The sequence below is a fragment of the Mus pahari genome, chromosome 10 (genome assembly GCF_900095145.1).
Source record: "Mus pahari chromosome 10, PAHARI_EIJ_v1.1, whole genome shotgun sequence".
Taxonomy (NCBI): Eukaryota; Metazoa; Chordata; class Mammalia; order Rodentia; family Muridae; genus Mus; species Mus pahari.
Window position 1 is genome coordinate 50532750 of NC_034599.1, and position 17437 is coordinate 50550186.

Genomic DNA, 17437 nt, shown 5'->3' on the forward strand with positions numbered 1-17437 from the left:
GCTAGTCTGCAGTGTTTACTCAGAGCCCTTGCTAGCAATTAGCCTGCTTAATTATCTCAGGATCTATCAGTTCAAGAGGAAAATTTCAGAGGCCACTGTGGCTCTTCTTTGTCTTTTATTTTGGTTACCAACAAAAGTGATTTAAGGACAAGCCTTTTTGCCTTTCTGGTTCTATCTAGTTTCTGGTAGCCAAAAAGGGCTTTCTGTGAATTCTTACGATAAAGCAAAACCACAGGTACTACTTCTTAGAATAGGTTGTGAACTAGCACAGAAATTCTAATTCATGTAACAAAATGCTTGACCAGGTCACTACAGTTTATAGTTTAGAAATAGACTTCCTATGAAGACATGGGGACAGCACAGAAGGCCTGCAAGCATGTGATGAGAATGACTCTAACTGGTAGAGTGCTCCCTGCCCTGGTCCTTAGTGCTTAGGGAATGCTGGGAGACTGAAAAATAACAAGAGTAAGTAGGGATCATTTTTCCCCATTTTGAGAGTAGCAGATTACATAAACTCTACTAGAATTTCCCAGGTAAATCGAATCACAAAACCACTTTAACCTATATTTATGTCCAAAACAATCTGCTTTTGCAGTAAGTCCTGCTATTAGAAATTTGCTAAGCCACTGAAGTTGAACAAAGAAATTATAATGGAAGAATTAAGAATTTTTGGAAACTATCAAGAATAAATTACTACCAACTACTTAACCTTAATCTAATTTGGAGACTATATCATTTATAAATCAAAAGTGACAAATCAGAAGCCTGAAGGTGCATCTAGATTCTTCTTAGCTCCTATATCAATAATCTCCTTGCTATCTGATTTATTCTACCTCATCTTACTGCCTTTGCTCTTCTCTATTTTCAGTGGATCGAGAGGCACTTGGTTCTTTTCATGTGGACCACGAGAAAGGCTCTTTGCTAATCCTTGGGCCACCATCTCTAAACTTTTCAGGAATGCTCATTCTGGAATAGAAATCTTATCCTGCCTCCCAAAATTCAGTGGCAGTAGGCCTCTGTTTTCCTTTGAGCCTTTACAACTAATATTTAAGGAGCTCAATTAATGGTCCAGTATTCTCCATGGTCGTAAGGACATCAAACTGAACATAGAACACTATATAGTTTTAAATATTCATGTATTTTTGGCTTGGGTTACTCCCAAAGCAATCTTTAAACAAGAATATGGGTGTAAATATATCTTTTTTCTTTTGTATGTGAGAAAGTAGGGCAGGTATAAATTTGAACAAAGAATTATTAGTGAATAGGCTATTGCTGGGAACCCTGTGAGGCAGTGGTGAGCACACCTCAGAACCGTCCCACAGAGGGATAGGAAAGCTAGAGTATTACCCACTCATGTACTGTTTGAGGGTTAGACCCCTGCTCTTTGGCGAAGAATATCTTCAGGTGAAGAAACAGGGCTGATAGGTGGTCTAACTGTACAATACTGCCTGCTTCACTGTACACTGTACTGTACTTCCTTCCTACTTGTCCAGCATACTTTAAACATTCAGCCTACTGCAGGGTGAGGTGGTGCACTTCTTTAATCTCAGCACTGAGGAGGCAGAGGCAGGCCAATACCTATGAGTTCAAGGTCAGCCTGGTCTACATAAGGACTTTCAGGCCACAGGGGCAACAAAGTGAGACCCTGTCTTAATAAAAACCCCAGACTTTAGTCTACTGAATTGTTTCTTAACTTTCTCTTGGTGTGTTTTCCTTTATTCTTTGTACACTGTCTTTTAATGTAGCCATTAGTTTGCATGTCTGCCTCCACATTAGACTCTGGGCTACCCAATGTTAGTGTTGTTAGTACCTAACTTAACAAACCTGGCACACAGCAGATGCTCTCAGTGAGTGCCACTGGATAAGATCATGATGATACATGAAGGACAAGAATCCTGTTAACATGTGTATTTATTTTAATTTTCTCATATATATATATATGAGAAAATTAAAATAAATACACATGTTAACATTCTGAATAATATTAAGTCAATAATATTAAGTCAAGTGGAGAAATGGAAACACCAAGACAGAAATCTTGAGTACCAATTCAAGTCAGTTTGGCTCAGTTGCTTTCCCTGTGGAAAGGAGATAGATGATGGATAACCTTTAACTTTCTTTCAAGTGCCACAGACTTCAAATGACTGAAGCTGTATAAGCAAAAGGTAAACACTACAAACTACACAGCAACCACATGCTTACTGTTAGCATTCTAAGCTCCACCCCACAGTTACCTGGCAACAGCTAGGCGGGGCTGCTTGCCTCCTTGACCTCATGGCCAGCCTCTACTCCTCCACTCCTCTACTTCTCTTCTTCTTTCTCCTCCCCCCCCCGCCTTTATCTGACTCTACTACCCTCTTAACTCCCCTCCCTTGCCCTTAATAAATCTTATTTTATACTATACCGTCCTGTGGCTGGTCTCTCAGGGGTAATGGAGCCTCAGCATGGGCCCACAGAGACACCCCCTTCCTCCATTTCTCACCACACCTCCATAGAGCATATCCCCCTTCTCTTTATCTTTTTATAAACACAATACTTATCTATGTGATGGTTATTTAAATTCAAAATGAGCACAGGTGACATACACAAAATGCTAGCAAGTTTGTTATACTGTATACTACAGATAAAGAATCAGGACCAGAAGAGGCTTCTTGTGTAAGACACCACCAGGGAAGAGTTAAGTGGGCAAGATAGAGGGCTCTAAGCTGGTGCTAAGGCTCAGACAGAGAGCAGTTCCTCTATCTAAACTCTCTGTAATGTGGTAATGACTACTCCTAATTCTATTATCATAAAGGCAGACTTTGGTTACATTCCTAGATAGAAACTACTTGGAACACTGAATGCTGGCTATCTTTTCTTCCCTGAAATTTCAGACAACTTTAATTTTCCTATAAATGTCACAGAGGTGAGGGGCTGGGTCAGAGTAAGAAAGATGAGGTGAGCCGGGCGGTGGTGGTGCACACCTTTAATCCCAGCACTTGGGAGGCAGAGGCAGGTGGATTTCTGAGTTTGAGGCCAGCCTGGTCTACAAAGTGAGTTCCAGGATAGCCAGGGCTACACAGAGAAACCCTGCCTCAGAAAACCANAAAAAAAAAAAAAGATGAGGTGAGTTTAGGGATCTTATATGTAACAGACTAAACCAGTGATGATTTTAGAAGAAATGCCTTTTTCATAAACCACTGTGCACACAGCACTTGCATTCTGTGTACCACAAAATAAGATGGGTCAGACTCCTTTAAGAAGCCGATTTCTAAATGCTCCAAATACTTCTTTTTCCTTTGTGACAAAAGTTCAAAAAATGGGATGAAAGAAAATTCAAAATATAAACAAGTGCTGTTTAGAATTTAATTTTAAGCAGACTACTTTACTGAATGTCATTGGTATGCTTCAAGAATGTACCACAGTCCTACCAATATAACAAGTCACTACTGTGAATGACTCTCACTCAGAGAAAAAGAACACCCAGGAGAGTCCCTATCCTTTCTGGAGAACTGTTGCTTTTTTTTTTTTTTTAAAGTTTTTTTTATTATTTTACATAAGTATACTAGCTGACTTCAGACACACCAGAAGAGGGCATCAGATCTCATTATGGATGGTTGTGAGCCACCATGTGATTGCTGGGATTTGAACTCAGGACCTTTGGTAGAGCAGTCAGTGCTGGTACCTGCTGAGCCAGGTACTCTCCAGCCCAAACTGTTGCTTTTTTAATTTACTCCTTATATTGTGTGTGTGAATGCTGGGCACATATATGCAACAATTTATATGGGGAAGTCAGAGGACACATTTTGGGAGTTCTCTTTCAACCCTTAGCTCTGGGAATCACAAAGTCAGGCCCTCAGGCTTGTGTGGATTTTAATCACTAGACCATCCTGTTGGCCTGACAATTATTTCTGAGGATACCTTAAAGGGTGGTGCTCAAGTCCATAGTAGTGCCTCACACTTTGCTTTAGTCACATCCATGAGCTACGAGTACCTTCAGGAAGCTACTGTTGTTGGATGACTCCTTTGCATCGGCACTTTGGAAGAAGGAAAAGTAGAGAAAATAAAGATCTAGGAGATTAACCAAAAGGAGGTGACTGGCAACAATACCATGGTGAGGCTGTGCTACTCTGGGCTAATGGCTTGATTTGGTTTGGTGTGTTTTGTCACTGGCTCCGCCCCTGACACCCCTGGATCTCAGTAGAAGCGTAACTGGATGTATTCAGGTCTTTATGACACTAGTATTAAAAAAAAAAAAAAAAAGACTGACTCTGGCAGGAACATCCATCCCATACTCAAAACAAACAAACAAACAAACAAACAAAATGTAATCCACGTCTCAATGTGGAAAACCAATGACAAGGAAATACAGGGCAAGAGGTTGAGTGACTACCACACAGCAGTAAAATTCAGACAAGCAAAACTTAAGAGATGCTCTAAGTGTGAGTCTTACCTTCCAGTGACAGCAAAGCATAGCATACACATCCCGCGTAGGAATCCTGCGGCATGCTGCAGAAATGTGGCCATTTTGGGATTCTCATCCACTGGGCCTTGCACTGAGAGGAAGCAGCCATGCAGTCTGTCAATCAGACCCATGTTCACCACATAGCTATTGAGAGAGAACAGTATGTCTCAATCTGCACAGGTGGCCATGTCTTCATCTTCTATGATAAATCTTAGCACAACCAGGCTTGGATCCCTCGACATACAGACAGAATATACATTTGAATAACACAATTTAAGTACTAATGTCTCTAGATTTAGTACTCAGCAATCAGCTATTCTCTCATTCTTCTTGGTCTAGAGAATCTGACAATAGGTGAAGAAAGTGTATAATGATCTCTACAGTCTTAACAAGTAGTACTTTCTTAAGAACTAGGGAACCAAATTCATTACAACATAGAGACTTAGAAGACAAAATGATGCTTCCCAGATATACTTTCAAAAATTTATTTATTCTTTGACAACTTACACACATACACACACACACACACACACACACACTACATTACAGTCCACCTGACAACCTCACGATGTTTTTATCCTTCTCTCCCAATAACTCCCCTCCCACTACCATGTGTTTCATTCTGTTTTCTGGTCCACTGACTTTATGCAGGACTGCTCACACAGACATGCTACCCAAACACTCTTGTTAAAACTTTAAATTTCAAATGCCAACTGTAGGTTCTCCACTAAAATAAAGTCACTATTAAGAACATAAATAACATCAAGACTCTTAGTTGTAAACACAGAAAGATACAAGATACATAATCGTAATTGAATCACAAGGACAAAGTAGGAATGCTCCATAAAATAACATATACCCCCACTGAAAATTGTGGGTACATGAGAGACAGAGACTAAGAATGAAAACAATTTCAAATTAAAGAACACTACAGAGATAAAGCAAGTAAATGTAATGATTGATACTGGACAGGACTATAGGGAAAAAACAAAAAAAGAAATCTATAACGACACCACATACATGAGGTACAGTAATAGGACTTGGAGGAATCAAGTCATCCCTGGTGACTAGCTTTCACAGTACTGGAAGGTTCTATGAATCCCACTAGGGGAGAAAAGTAACACTCTTACCCAGATGTAAACCCTGTGAGGTACACTAACAACTGGCCTGATATTATATGCCAATTGGTGCAACAGTGTGCAAGTGTTAGGAGACTAACCAATCATTTTCCTTATTTAATGCCCTCTCTAAAAGCTAGAACTCGTGCCTGGTAGCATTTACTAGGCCCCTGCAGCTGGTGAGGTCATAGCTTAGGGTAGAACCTAATCCTAGTATTCTGCTAAATGGACATAGAAAAAAATTGCCTCCTAAGTTCTTATTGTTATACCCATAGAATAATATACATAGTCCTCATTGCAGAAGCTTCTTTTTGTAGTAGATGGTGATTAATATAGAGACACACAATTAGTGCCCTGTGTAGAGATAAGAGACCATGTTCTAAATGAGGCATCTATAGCATTCTTCTATCCACTGCAAGGCTAGGAATCACTGTAGAAGATGGGGGTGGAAAGATCATCTGTAGCAAAATAGTGTTGGCTAGACATGATAAAATGTTGCACACACAAACTCATAGCTATGACAACATGCACAGAATTTGCATGAAATCCCACCAGCCAAAATTCTAACATGGTGGAAAAAAAGGCTGATTCAGTCCCACCTTTAGTTGAGATGCTATTGGCAACTGGTGGCTGCTGAGGGAAGTAAAGTCAGTTTTCTTCAGGGATAAGGCCAATGAGGGCTACCCTGTTGAGATTTGTCTTTTGGAATGTATTGTAATGCTAAATACTGTCATCCCCAGGGATGAGAAAATCTGCACTACACAAGTGATGTTTGTGTAGTTATCCCTGCTTGGTGAATAAATATGCCTACAACCTATAGCTGGGCAGAAGAGAAATGGTGGAGTTTGGGTTTCCGAACTTGGGGTCTGAGGAGAGACCACGAGGAGGGAGTGGTAGGCGGAAAGAAGAAAGATACCATGAGGTAAGTGAATCATGAAAACACAGCCATGAGAGCTGGCCAGTGGGAGTTAAGAGCAGCCCAGATGGAACATGGCAAGTTATAATTTGGAGTTATTGATAGAGAAGTAGACACAATAGCTTAGAGGGTAGATATAAGCCCAACTCTAATGCATTAAAGGCTTACTAAAAATAAAAAAGTTGTGTATCTTTTATCTGGGAACTGAATGATCAAAGGTGGAGTAGAAATCCCTAATTCAGATTAAATTTTTACTACAACAGTACCCATGTTCCTACACCATGTATATCCTACACACGGTAGCATCAAATGGATTTGGTGGGTTAAACAAATAAGCACATGAAACTGGGAGGGAAATTCATGGTGGAGAGATAGAGGGATTGGGAGTCACAAACTCACTTCATGTACAGTATCTACTTGGTTTGATCATCTGTTGTTCTTGTGACACATGGGCAAAACCAAATCAAACTCATTTTTCTCTAACCTAGGGACTCTCTTTTGCTGCCATCCATGGAACTGTAGCAGGTTAATATTTTAGCTTGACAGAAAGGTACAATCTTTGACATTTTTTAACCTTGGCAATCAGTTAATATGGGTTACAAATATCAAGATAGTGTTTTATTTCTAGAATAAACCATACTTGACCATCCTTTAGTATGTTGCTGGATTTAACTATGCTAACATTTGTAAGGGATTTCTACACTACATTCATCAAAGAGACAGTGATGTGGGACTTTGAGGAATACTTTTGTCATACTTATTATTAGTGTTTCTAATAATAAGTATTTTGATTGGTATAAAAAAACCAAAGTATTCTTTCCTCTTTTCTGAGAAAGAATTTGTGTGATTGGTAGCATTTTTTCCCTCTGAAATGTTTCACAGAACTTACAAATAAAGTCATCTATAGTTAAAATTTTCTTTGTAGAGGTACCTTTTGGATAGATTTGTTTTTGCATAAAACATCCATTTATATAGATTCAAGGAGTTAACTAACTGTGGGCAGGACAAGCACAAAGGAGTTACATTTAAACAGGCTGTCAACTGCAGAAAGTCAAAGACAAAGTCTGGAGAGGAGTGACAAAAAGGACACATCATTTACAGGAGAAAATGATACAAGAAGCTGATTTCTTAGAGGAAATGATGGAGTCAGAAGACAACAGATCAGCATCTTTACTATGTTCCAAGAAAAAAAACCTCTCAAAGCCAGAACCCAAGAGATTCTTCCAACAGTAAACGTAAGAAACTGTGTATGGCATACTAAACAGGGCCATTGTATCAGAAAGGCACACCAGTCCTGGAGCATACAGATTTTTCCCAAGTCATGAAATAAGACTTGCCTAGGTAAATGGAAGTAAATGTACACAGTTGGAAATATTTTCCTTTTCTTTTGAGATAATGTTTTGTAGTATAGCCTAAGTGGCTTCAGCTCACTACTTTTCTGCCTCTGGGTTTGGATTATAGGTCTGTGCTACTAAGCTCCAGGACAGTTGAAGGGGAATGGGAAAAAGAACAAGTGAGTAGCTTTGCCTAGCTCCTAACAAACAGGCCTGCCTGCCATCCTAAACAATGGCTTCACATTGTTAAAAGTTGCTCCCCCCCACTCCTTTTTACTAATTGCTAGAACTAAGGATAATGAGGAATATAAAGTGTATACTGTCGAGTACACTATCCATAGGTAAATGTGACTTAAATTCAGTCTCCAGTGCATATTCCCTTAGATGAGTGTAATTTAAACTCTTAAAGTTTTCCACCTAGTTTTTAGACAGGGTCTCTCACTGAACCTGAAGCGTACTGTCAGGTTAGTGAGCACCCAGGACCAGCTGTCTCTGCCCCCAACACTGGGCTCACAGGCATGGAACAGGTATACTCAGTTTTTACATAGGTGCTGGGCATTTGAACTGAGTTTCATGGCCAGCACCCTTTCTCACTGAGTTATCTCTTCAGTCACTTGTTCTGGCATAATTCTTAACTTTAAAGAGCTAGCAGTCCTTGATGACTACAGATATAACAGCTCTACAGTTTTACATTATTATTTTTGGGAGTTTCTGGAGACCAAACATAATTTTGTAGGCACCTAATTATCTACATTAAATCATTTCAATTTAAATTTGTTACAGTGGTTTCTGTTTTCTACAACCGAATTCTGATTGATATAGATAATGGTTATGAACAATGTTCTCCATCACTAATAAAAAGCACAGTGTAAATGAAAATAATAGCCACCTACCATTTTATGTCTATGAGAATTATAAAAGCAAAGATATGGGAACTAGGAACTTTTGTTTTTTGATGATAGAAATAGAAAAATTACATAGTTACTAGGGAGAACAGTGTGGTATTATATGGCAAAGATGAACATTCACTTATTTTATCATTCACAATTCCTCCTGTAAGTACATGCCCTTGAAAATGATATAAAACACAGAACATGTCTATAAGATACTGGCTCCATTTTTTTAGTGAACAGTGAAAAGGAGGAATCAGTTTCCTATGGGAACAGGTAAATAAATATTATGGGCTTATTTATAGAGCGGAACTGTAGAACAGCTAAAATTAACATTAAAACATGTTGAATTTAATTGTATCAACTAGTAATTGGCAAATACTATCAGAGTGTTCATATAATTGTTAAGAAGTCATACAAATTTAAAGTATAATATATTGTTTATGGATATTCATACATGCTCACACAGACACATAGAAGAGGCATGGGATGATGTTTGTCCACTCTTAAGATAATGATTTAGGTCTTAGAATAGAAAGAATAGGGAAAAAGAACAAAGTTGAGGAGGTGATTCTAGCTGTGACATTTGTTTTGTTTATGATAAGAAAAAAAAATCTAAAATCTGAGATTAAAAGAGAAAAACACTTACCAGTTGTTAAAGCATAGTATCTACAATGCTGTTTTTGTGTATGTTGATGCATTTAAAAAACTGAATAATTAAACACTGAAAAAGCTCTATTCGTGTCTGTTCTGTGCTAGGTAAGAAGAAAGAGACCTGTGTCAGGGTTTGCTCTGTCTGGGCCCAGTCAGACAGCAGCAGCTTGAGAGACTATAATGACATCTTCCCACTTACCTTTACAAATGACAACACTGCCATGATGTAGCAGAGATTAAAGTATGGTCTCCTGTCAGGTAATATTTGGGAAGGTTAAAAAAAAACCAAATATGGAAATGAATACTTATGTTCTGTGTGCTCTGTAAGGCATCCTCACTGGCAAAGTGAGCATGTTCCATAAAATCATCACTGAGATGAGTCAAAACAAGTCCTACCTCCAGGCTTAGCAAATCAATATTATAAGGCATATCTTTAAGAAAATAATATTCCAAAGGGTTTATTCTCAAGTACTGTGCTTGTTAATCATCTTTTCAAAGTTACACCTATTATCTGTCATGAGAGAAAAGTATTGCTATTCCTGCCACAGTAACTTCTTCCTTTAAGGATTTGGCAGGGGGCTGGAGAGATGACTCAGTGGTTAAGGGCACTGACTTCTCTTCCAAAGGTCCTGAGTTCAATTCCCAGCAACTACATGGTGGCTCACAACCATCTGTAATGGGATCTGATGTCCTCTTCTGATGTGTCTTAAGAGAGTGACAGCTATAAAAAAATAAAAAATATTAGAAAAAGAAGGATTTAGCAACTTAGTAATCCATGTGAAAATACACACATTTTCTCCTAGAAGGTGGGCTGGAATTGTACTAAAGCTGGACCTTCTGCCTCACCACTGTCAAGGGAGGGGCTCACAACATCCCTAAGGGAGAATGCTGGGACACAATGACATTCATCATCAGGGATGGCTAAGTTCTACAATGACCAAAAAGGACATGAGGAAATTGAATGGGATCAAGCAACTGAGAGAAAGGGCAGGGAGGGTAAAAGTCAAGTGCTCTAAGATAAATGGTTGTGGACCCAAAGGGCCTTGTGCTCTCCAGCAATAAATATGCTTGCAAAAGAGGGCAGTGAGATGAGAGAGGGAGTGAAGGAAAGATACTGAATGAAACAACTCTTCCCAATGAAGCAGCACAAGAAGTCATAGGGAATTTATGAGCTGTCAAAGAAACCAGTGCAGAGGAGGGCATTTTCTTTCTCTATTAACCTACCGTAAGTTTCATAGAGCAACAAATTGCAAGGATTTGGAATCCAAAGATCAGTGCAGACCACAGAAGGCTTGCTGAGTGGTGCAACAGTAACTGATTAACACCAGATGAAACCCTGCTGGGAAATTAAACATTCTACCTGATTCAAGATTCACAAGGGGAAAAAAAGTTCAGATGCTAAAGTAGGAGTTAATTTCCCTAGAGCAAAGGAGACCTTTGAAGGAAGCAAGGCAAGCCTGAACAGGTGTCAGACACTGCCACATTTGTGTGGAGGAAAGTGTACAGATGTTGAGAGTCTAAGTAGATGTGAGCTCCAGTCTCAGCTTTCCACTCTACTTTTTAACTCATTACATAACCTTGGCCAATGCACTTAACCTCCCTGAACAATTTCCTCATCTAGTTTAAATGAGAAGCTGTACACTTACAGGGCTGCAAAGACTCCAAAGCCTTAGCTGTAACAAGTGCTCCATAAATGGAACTCTTGTTATATTAAGTCTTAACTAAAACTGTGACTGAGATGGGTGCTCGCATACTCTGAGGAGCAAAGTGTTGCTATTGAGAAGCTATAGGACTCTGGCACCACATCCAAGAGTGGCCGTTGAGCTTTATGTTGCTTTTCCTTCTTTCTACAAAAGATGGTATAGATTCTACCAAAAAGTTATGGACCGTGCTGCAAAAACTATAGCCATCTGGAGAGTCTTTAGTTCTAATTATATTAATATTAAAAAAAACATTTTAAGAAGTGTAGTGCTTTTACCTGATAAGGTCTTGCACTCGACTGTTAAAAGCATCACCTTGTGAGGGTTTGTTTTTCATTTCCTGTGTTGATATTTTTGGTGTAGCTGGCCGGCTGTTTCCATCTGGTCGGTTGGCAATCAGACAGCTAAAAACCACAGCACCAGCTCTGAGAAGTCCAGTCGTCAAGCCTTCAAAAACTTGTTTATTTGTATTTCTTCCCAGAACAGCATTATTTTCATCTGGAACATAAACCTAAAAATAAGAAACAGTGAGTATGCTTCAGTGAAACCATGAAAATTGGACAGAGATGATTTGTGAAAGTTCTACAATCATAAATAATTTCTGATATTCTACTGAGGCAATGAGACATTCAAGCTCTGAGGTTAGGTGGCCAGTCAAATCCCACCTTTGCCTTTATTAGTCATATGAATATCATTTTTTCTAAATTCTAACTTTTTATCTATAAAACAGGGATAACATATCTACATTATAGGTTCCTGAAGTGGCTAACTGAGGTAATACATATAAAATGCTATCACAAGGATTGGCATAGAACTATATTAAAATTTTATATGAACTAAAGTTTATACACTTATAACACTGTTTCATGTAAGAATAGATTCTTAAATATGTCTAGTAGGACAACATTTGCATTTCTTATAAGATGGCAAAAAGCTCTCTTTTTAAAAACAGAGTCAACCTCATAAAATTGCAAAGCTTCTGTAAAGTAAAGGACCCTGTCAATAGGACAAAATGGCAACCAAGAGATTGGGAAAAGATCTTTACCAACCGTACATCTGATAGAGGGCTAACAGACATTACATACAAAGAACTCAATACGTTAGACTCCAGAGAACCAAATAATCCTATTAAAAATGGGGTACAGAGCTAAACAAAGAATTCTCACCTGAGGAATCTTGAATGGCAGAGAAGCACCTAAAGAAATGTTCAACATCCTTAGTCACCAGGGAAATGCAAATCAAAAACAACCCTGAGATTCCACCTCACAACAGTCAGTATGGCTAAGATCAAAAACTCAGGTGACAGCAGGATGCTCCAAAAGATGCTCCAATGTATAACAAGAACACATGCTTCACTATGTTCATAGCAGCCTTATTTATAATAGTCAGAAGCTGGAGAGAACACAGATGTCCTTCAACAGAAGAATGGATACAGAAAATGTGGTACATTTACACAATGGAGTACTACTCAGCTATTAAAAACAATGAATTCATAAAATTCTTAGGTAAATGGATGGAACTAGAAAATATCATCCTGAGTGAGGTAACCCAGTCACAAAAGAATACACTTGGTATGCACTCACTGATAGGTGGATAGTAGTCCAAAAGCTCGGAACACCCAAGACACAATTCACAGACCACATAAAACTCAAGAAGGAAGACCAAAGTGTGGATGCTTTGGTCCTTCTTAGAAGGGGGAACAAAACACTCACGGGAGGAAATTCGGAGACAAAGTATGGAACAGAGACTGAAGGAAGAGCCATCTACCTGGGGATCTATCCCATATAGTCACCAAACCCAGACACTATTGTGGATGCCAAGAAGTGCATGCTGACAGGAGCCTCATATAGCTGTTTCCTAAGGGGCTCTGCCCGAGCCTGACAATTTCAGAGGTGGATACTCGCAGTCAATCATTGGGCTGAGCATGGGGTCCACAATGGAGGAGTTAGAGAAAGGACTGAAGGAGTTGAGGGGGTTTGTAACCCCATAAGAAGAACAACTATATCAACCAACCAGGCTTCCTCCCCGCCCCTGCTCTGAGTTCCCAGGGACTAAACCACCAACCAAAGAGTATACATGGAGGAACCCATGGCTCCAGCCACATATGTAGGAGAGGATGGCCCTGTTGAGCATCAATGGGAGAAGAGGCCTTTGTTCCTGTGAAGGCTTGATACCCCAGTGTAGGGGAATACTAGGGTGGGTGGGTTGGAGAACACCCTCATAGAAGCAGGGGGAGAGGGAATGAAATAGGGGGTTTCTTGGGTCAGGGAGAACTGGGAAAAGAGATAACACTTGAAATGTAAATAAAAAAATATCCAATTAAAAAAAAAAGAAAAAAAATTGAAAAATAAACTAGAGTCACATTATGTTGCTCCTCAAGCGTCTTCTGTCTTTTGTCTGAGCCAGAGTTTCTCACTGCAGTCTCTGCCTCTCCATCTTGCCAATGGTAGGATTACAGGTATATGTCACTGCACCTGGCTTTTTATGTGGGTTTTGGCAATGCATGCTTTGATATTTTTGGTCTTCCTGCTTGTGGGACAAGTGCTTTACTGATTTGGTATCTTCCCAGCTCCTCCATGATTTTCATTTAATTATATCTTTAATTTTGTGAAATTACAGGTTTTAAAGAAAAATTGATTTTAAAGGAGATTTTCTTTTATATCTTGCAGGACCTCTCCTTGCTCTGACTTCTCTGTTATTTTATATTGGAGACTTTCTTTCAACATAGTAATCTTGGACATAACCCCCAGCCACGCACAGCATAGCCTCAGCTGGCAGAGCAAGCCTGAGAAGTGATCCCTGGTCTGGAGTCACAGGGCTCAGGTGAGGAGCAAGCCCTCAATGACCCCTCCCTGGTGCCACACAGTACTGGTAGGGAATATGATTCCTGAGTGGACCCCAGACCCCCAGAGGGCCCTGGGGCCACTAAGATGAGCAAGTGGTAGACAGATAAAAGAGAAACAGAACAGTGTGAGCACATGAACAGAGGTGGAACTGGAGATTCAAGATAGGGAAGAAGAGCCTGGCTTGAGTAGCCAGTGATGCTACCGAAGGCCATGGTAGCCCTCACTGAGGGCCATGTCTGGGTTTGTGCTCTGCAGCAGCAGGTGATATATTACTTACTACCAAAGGCCAGGCAGAAGTCCCTGGTCTGAGCTGCCACCTGAGGCCATGTTGATGTCTGAAGGCTGTTCAGAGCTGGCCCTACCCATTCCCTGGGAATCCTGGGAGAGCTGGCCCTGCCCCTCAACAGCTTCAGTACTCAGGAGATAGGCCTGCACCTATCTGGTTTCAGAGGGAGTGAGAGGTGCAGGTGAGCCACCCCTGATGATATGAGCCTGGGAGAGCTGGCCCTGCTACTCCCCTGCTGTAAAGTGGTGGGGGTGAGGGAGAGATGCCTGCCCCTCACCATCCTGGGGTCATGAGAGTGGAGAGCTGGTCCTACACTTCACCAGCTGCATTTGCAAGTAAAGAAGTACAGACAAAAGGGTATACCTTCAAATACATTGTGACACACTACAACTTCCACAAGATTTTTTTTCTTTTGGAGGGGATAGAATTTTTTATATATATACTAAAGTCTCATGCCCAGGTATGTCAATCAGCCTGGATCCAGTAAAAAAATCTGTTTTGACAAGATCTGTTTGAAAGGTATGTCATACTTGATTAGGAAGAGACCCAGTTCTCTCCTACTGGTAAATTCTGTCTTAGTCCGGGTTTGTATTCCTACACAAAACATCATGACTAAGAAGCAACTCAGGGAGGAAAGGGTTTATTTGGTACACTTTCACATTGCTGTTCATCACCAAAGGAAGTCAGGATGGGGACTCACACAGGGCAGGAAACTGGAGGCAGGAGCTGATGCAGAGGCCACGGAGGGTGCTGCTTGCTGAGCTTCTTTACTTATAGAACCCAGGACCACAGCCCAGGGATGGCACCACCCACAATGGACACTCCCATTCTTGACCACTCATTGAGAAAATGCCTTACAGCTGTATCTCATTGAGGCATTTCCTCAAGGGAGGCTCCTTTCTCTGTGATAACTCCAGCTTGTGTCAAGTTGACACTCAAAACCAGCCGGTGCACTATTAATATTTTTAAGTCTGTTCTCTTGAGACAGTCGATGTTAGCAATCAGACATTTTTACAACCAGTTTTCAAGGTATGCAGCAACAAGATACATCATCTCTAGCTGCCCAAGGGACACTGTCACATGCCCCTTTGTGCATGCACCACAGCCCCAATAAAAGTCACAGTTTCCCTGGTGTTCTCCCTCTCTCTTCTTTTCTCTCTCTCCTAGAGGCTGCCTCTTGTGCCCCTCTTTAATGACCCTCCCATGTAAGACCTGTTGCATGGTATGTTCTTGTCAGGACCCACTACCTAGTACCATCAGTCAATTCCACTATGTGGAACTCTGTATTCTTCAAACCTCAAGTATGTAACATGGTGCCCAGGAGGCAGAGGTTCCTAGAAGTTCAAGCATTACTAATTTGGCAAAGCATGTTTTTTCGACTGTTTATTATTTGTTAATTTTACAACATATGTTCTAATCACACTCATTTCTCTGTCCCTTTGTATCCATCCTTCACCCTTGCAACCTCCCCATGGATAGTAAAAAGAAGTAAAATAAATTAAATAAACAAAACAAGATCTCATTGTGGAAGCTGCAGTATGTCACGTAGTACACCCTTTTGTCTAAACATCTTCACTTACAAATGTCCATTGTAATGAGTCATTGGTCTTGTTCATGGCCTTTGGCTTCTGTTATATTATCAACACTGGATCCTTACCAGGACTTCTCTTGGATATCCTGTTGTTGCCCTATGTCATGGAGATCCTGCAGCTTTGGATCTGTAGGACTTGTACCTTTATGTGCTCCAACAGATGGGGTAGTAGTCAAACTCAAAGCCTTAGATCTGGTCCTGGGTGGCCAGCCAGGGCAGTGTTCTGGAGCCAGCTCCACTAAGGCCAGCTCTACTGCTTTGCTTAGAAGAGGGGTGGGGCTAGCTTTCCCACATTCAAGCCATAGCCATCTGGTCATTTCTCTCTACACCCAGACTACCAATGCCAGCACTCCAGCACTGCCCTGGCTATCTCACCAAAGTACTGCACCCAAAAGAGGCAGAGCCAACTTTCTTGCCTGGGAAAAGATTTTTAATGATTCATCATATTTCTGTATGGCTCTCTGGTGTCCAGAGTTCCTGAATAATTGGTTTAAAATTTTCAGTGAGGTAATGAGTGGATATTATCCAAAAAAGTACAGAATACTTATGACACAATTCACAGAAGTCAAGAGGGTTAACAAGCAGATGGGCCAAGTGAGGATGCTTCAATCCTACTTGGGAGGGAGAAGAAAACAATCAGGGAAGCAGAGAGAAGGAGGGGCTTAGGTGGGAGAGGAGAGGAAGAGGGGGGAGTGGGAACATGATCAGGTATGGGGAGAGGGAGACAGGAGAGAAGCCCTGAGGGCTAGCAGAATGAATGGAAATATGCAACCTCAGGGGGTGAGAGGTGGGTCCACACTCTAGAATGTACCAGAGACCTTGGAGGTAAGAGAAACCCAGGGTTCAGAGTAAGGGACCTTATATGAAATGCCCAACAGTGGAGAGGGAAATTGTATAATCTACCTCTAGTAGAAGGAAAGGGCATCAAATGGAGGGATGCGGTTGCCATTCCACAGTCAAAAATTCTGACCCAGAATTGTTCCTGTCTAAAAGAATTGCAGGGATAAAAACGGAGAAGAGACTGAGGGCAAAGCCCAACTTGGGATCCATCTTAAGGCCTGACACTATTACTGATGCTGCCCTGTGCTTACAGATAGGAGCTTTGAATGGCTGTCCTCTGAGAGGCTGTTGTTAACTGTAGCAAAACATAAAAATTTAGCTTAAAAACTCCAGTCAGGTGTGGCAAAATCGCTCAACTCCTGAGGGCCCAACGGAGACAACATCCTGCCGACTACAACAAATGTGTGAAATGCCATAAAATGGGGCAGAAAGCAAATTCCTTGAAACTTGGTGGAAAAGGTTCTAACACTTTTTATTTATTCATAAACAGCAAAATGCAAGTAAATGGGCTGGTACTTGTTCTTTCACACACACTCCTCACTAACCTTTCCAGTCTGTGAGCATCCACTTCTGTGTTTGCCAGGCACTGGCATAACCTCACAAGAGAGAGCTATATCAGGGTCCCTTCAGCAGAATCTTGCTGGCATGTGCAATAGTGTCTGGGTTTGGTGGCTGATGATGGGATGGATCCCCAGGTAGGGCAGTCTCTGAATAGTCCATCCTTTCGTCTTAGCTCCAAACTTTGACTCTGTAACTCTTTTCATGGGTATTTTGTTCCCTATTCTAAGGAGGAATGAAGTATCCACACATTGGTCTTC

At 40.7% G+C, this 17437-nt stretch overlaps 1 protein-coding gene across 4 annotated transcripts in view; it reads right to left on the bottom strand.

Annotated features, from left to right (window-relative positions):
- The window catches only part of Scaper (S-phase cyclin A associated protein in the ER), a 345780-nt gene that overhangs the window by 48771 nt on the left and 279572 nt on the right, over nt 1-17437 (bottom strand). For all 4 annotated transcript variants that reach the window (XM_029543011.1, XM_021206319.2, XM_029543010.1 and 1 more), the window contains 2 exons: nt 11335-11567; nt 4433-4588 (listed from right to left, as the gene is read on the bottom strand). In XM_029543011.1, the coding sequence (XP_029398871.1) occupies nt 4433-4588; nt 11335-11567 (389 nt within the window). The remainder of the gene's footprint in view (nt 1-4432; nt 4589-11334; nt 11568-17437) is intronic.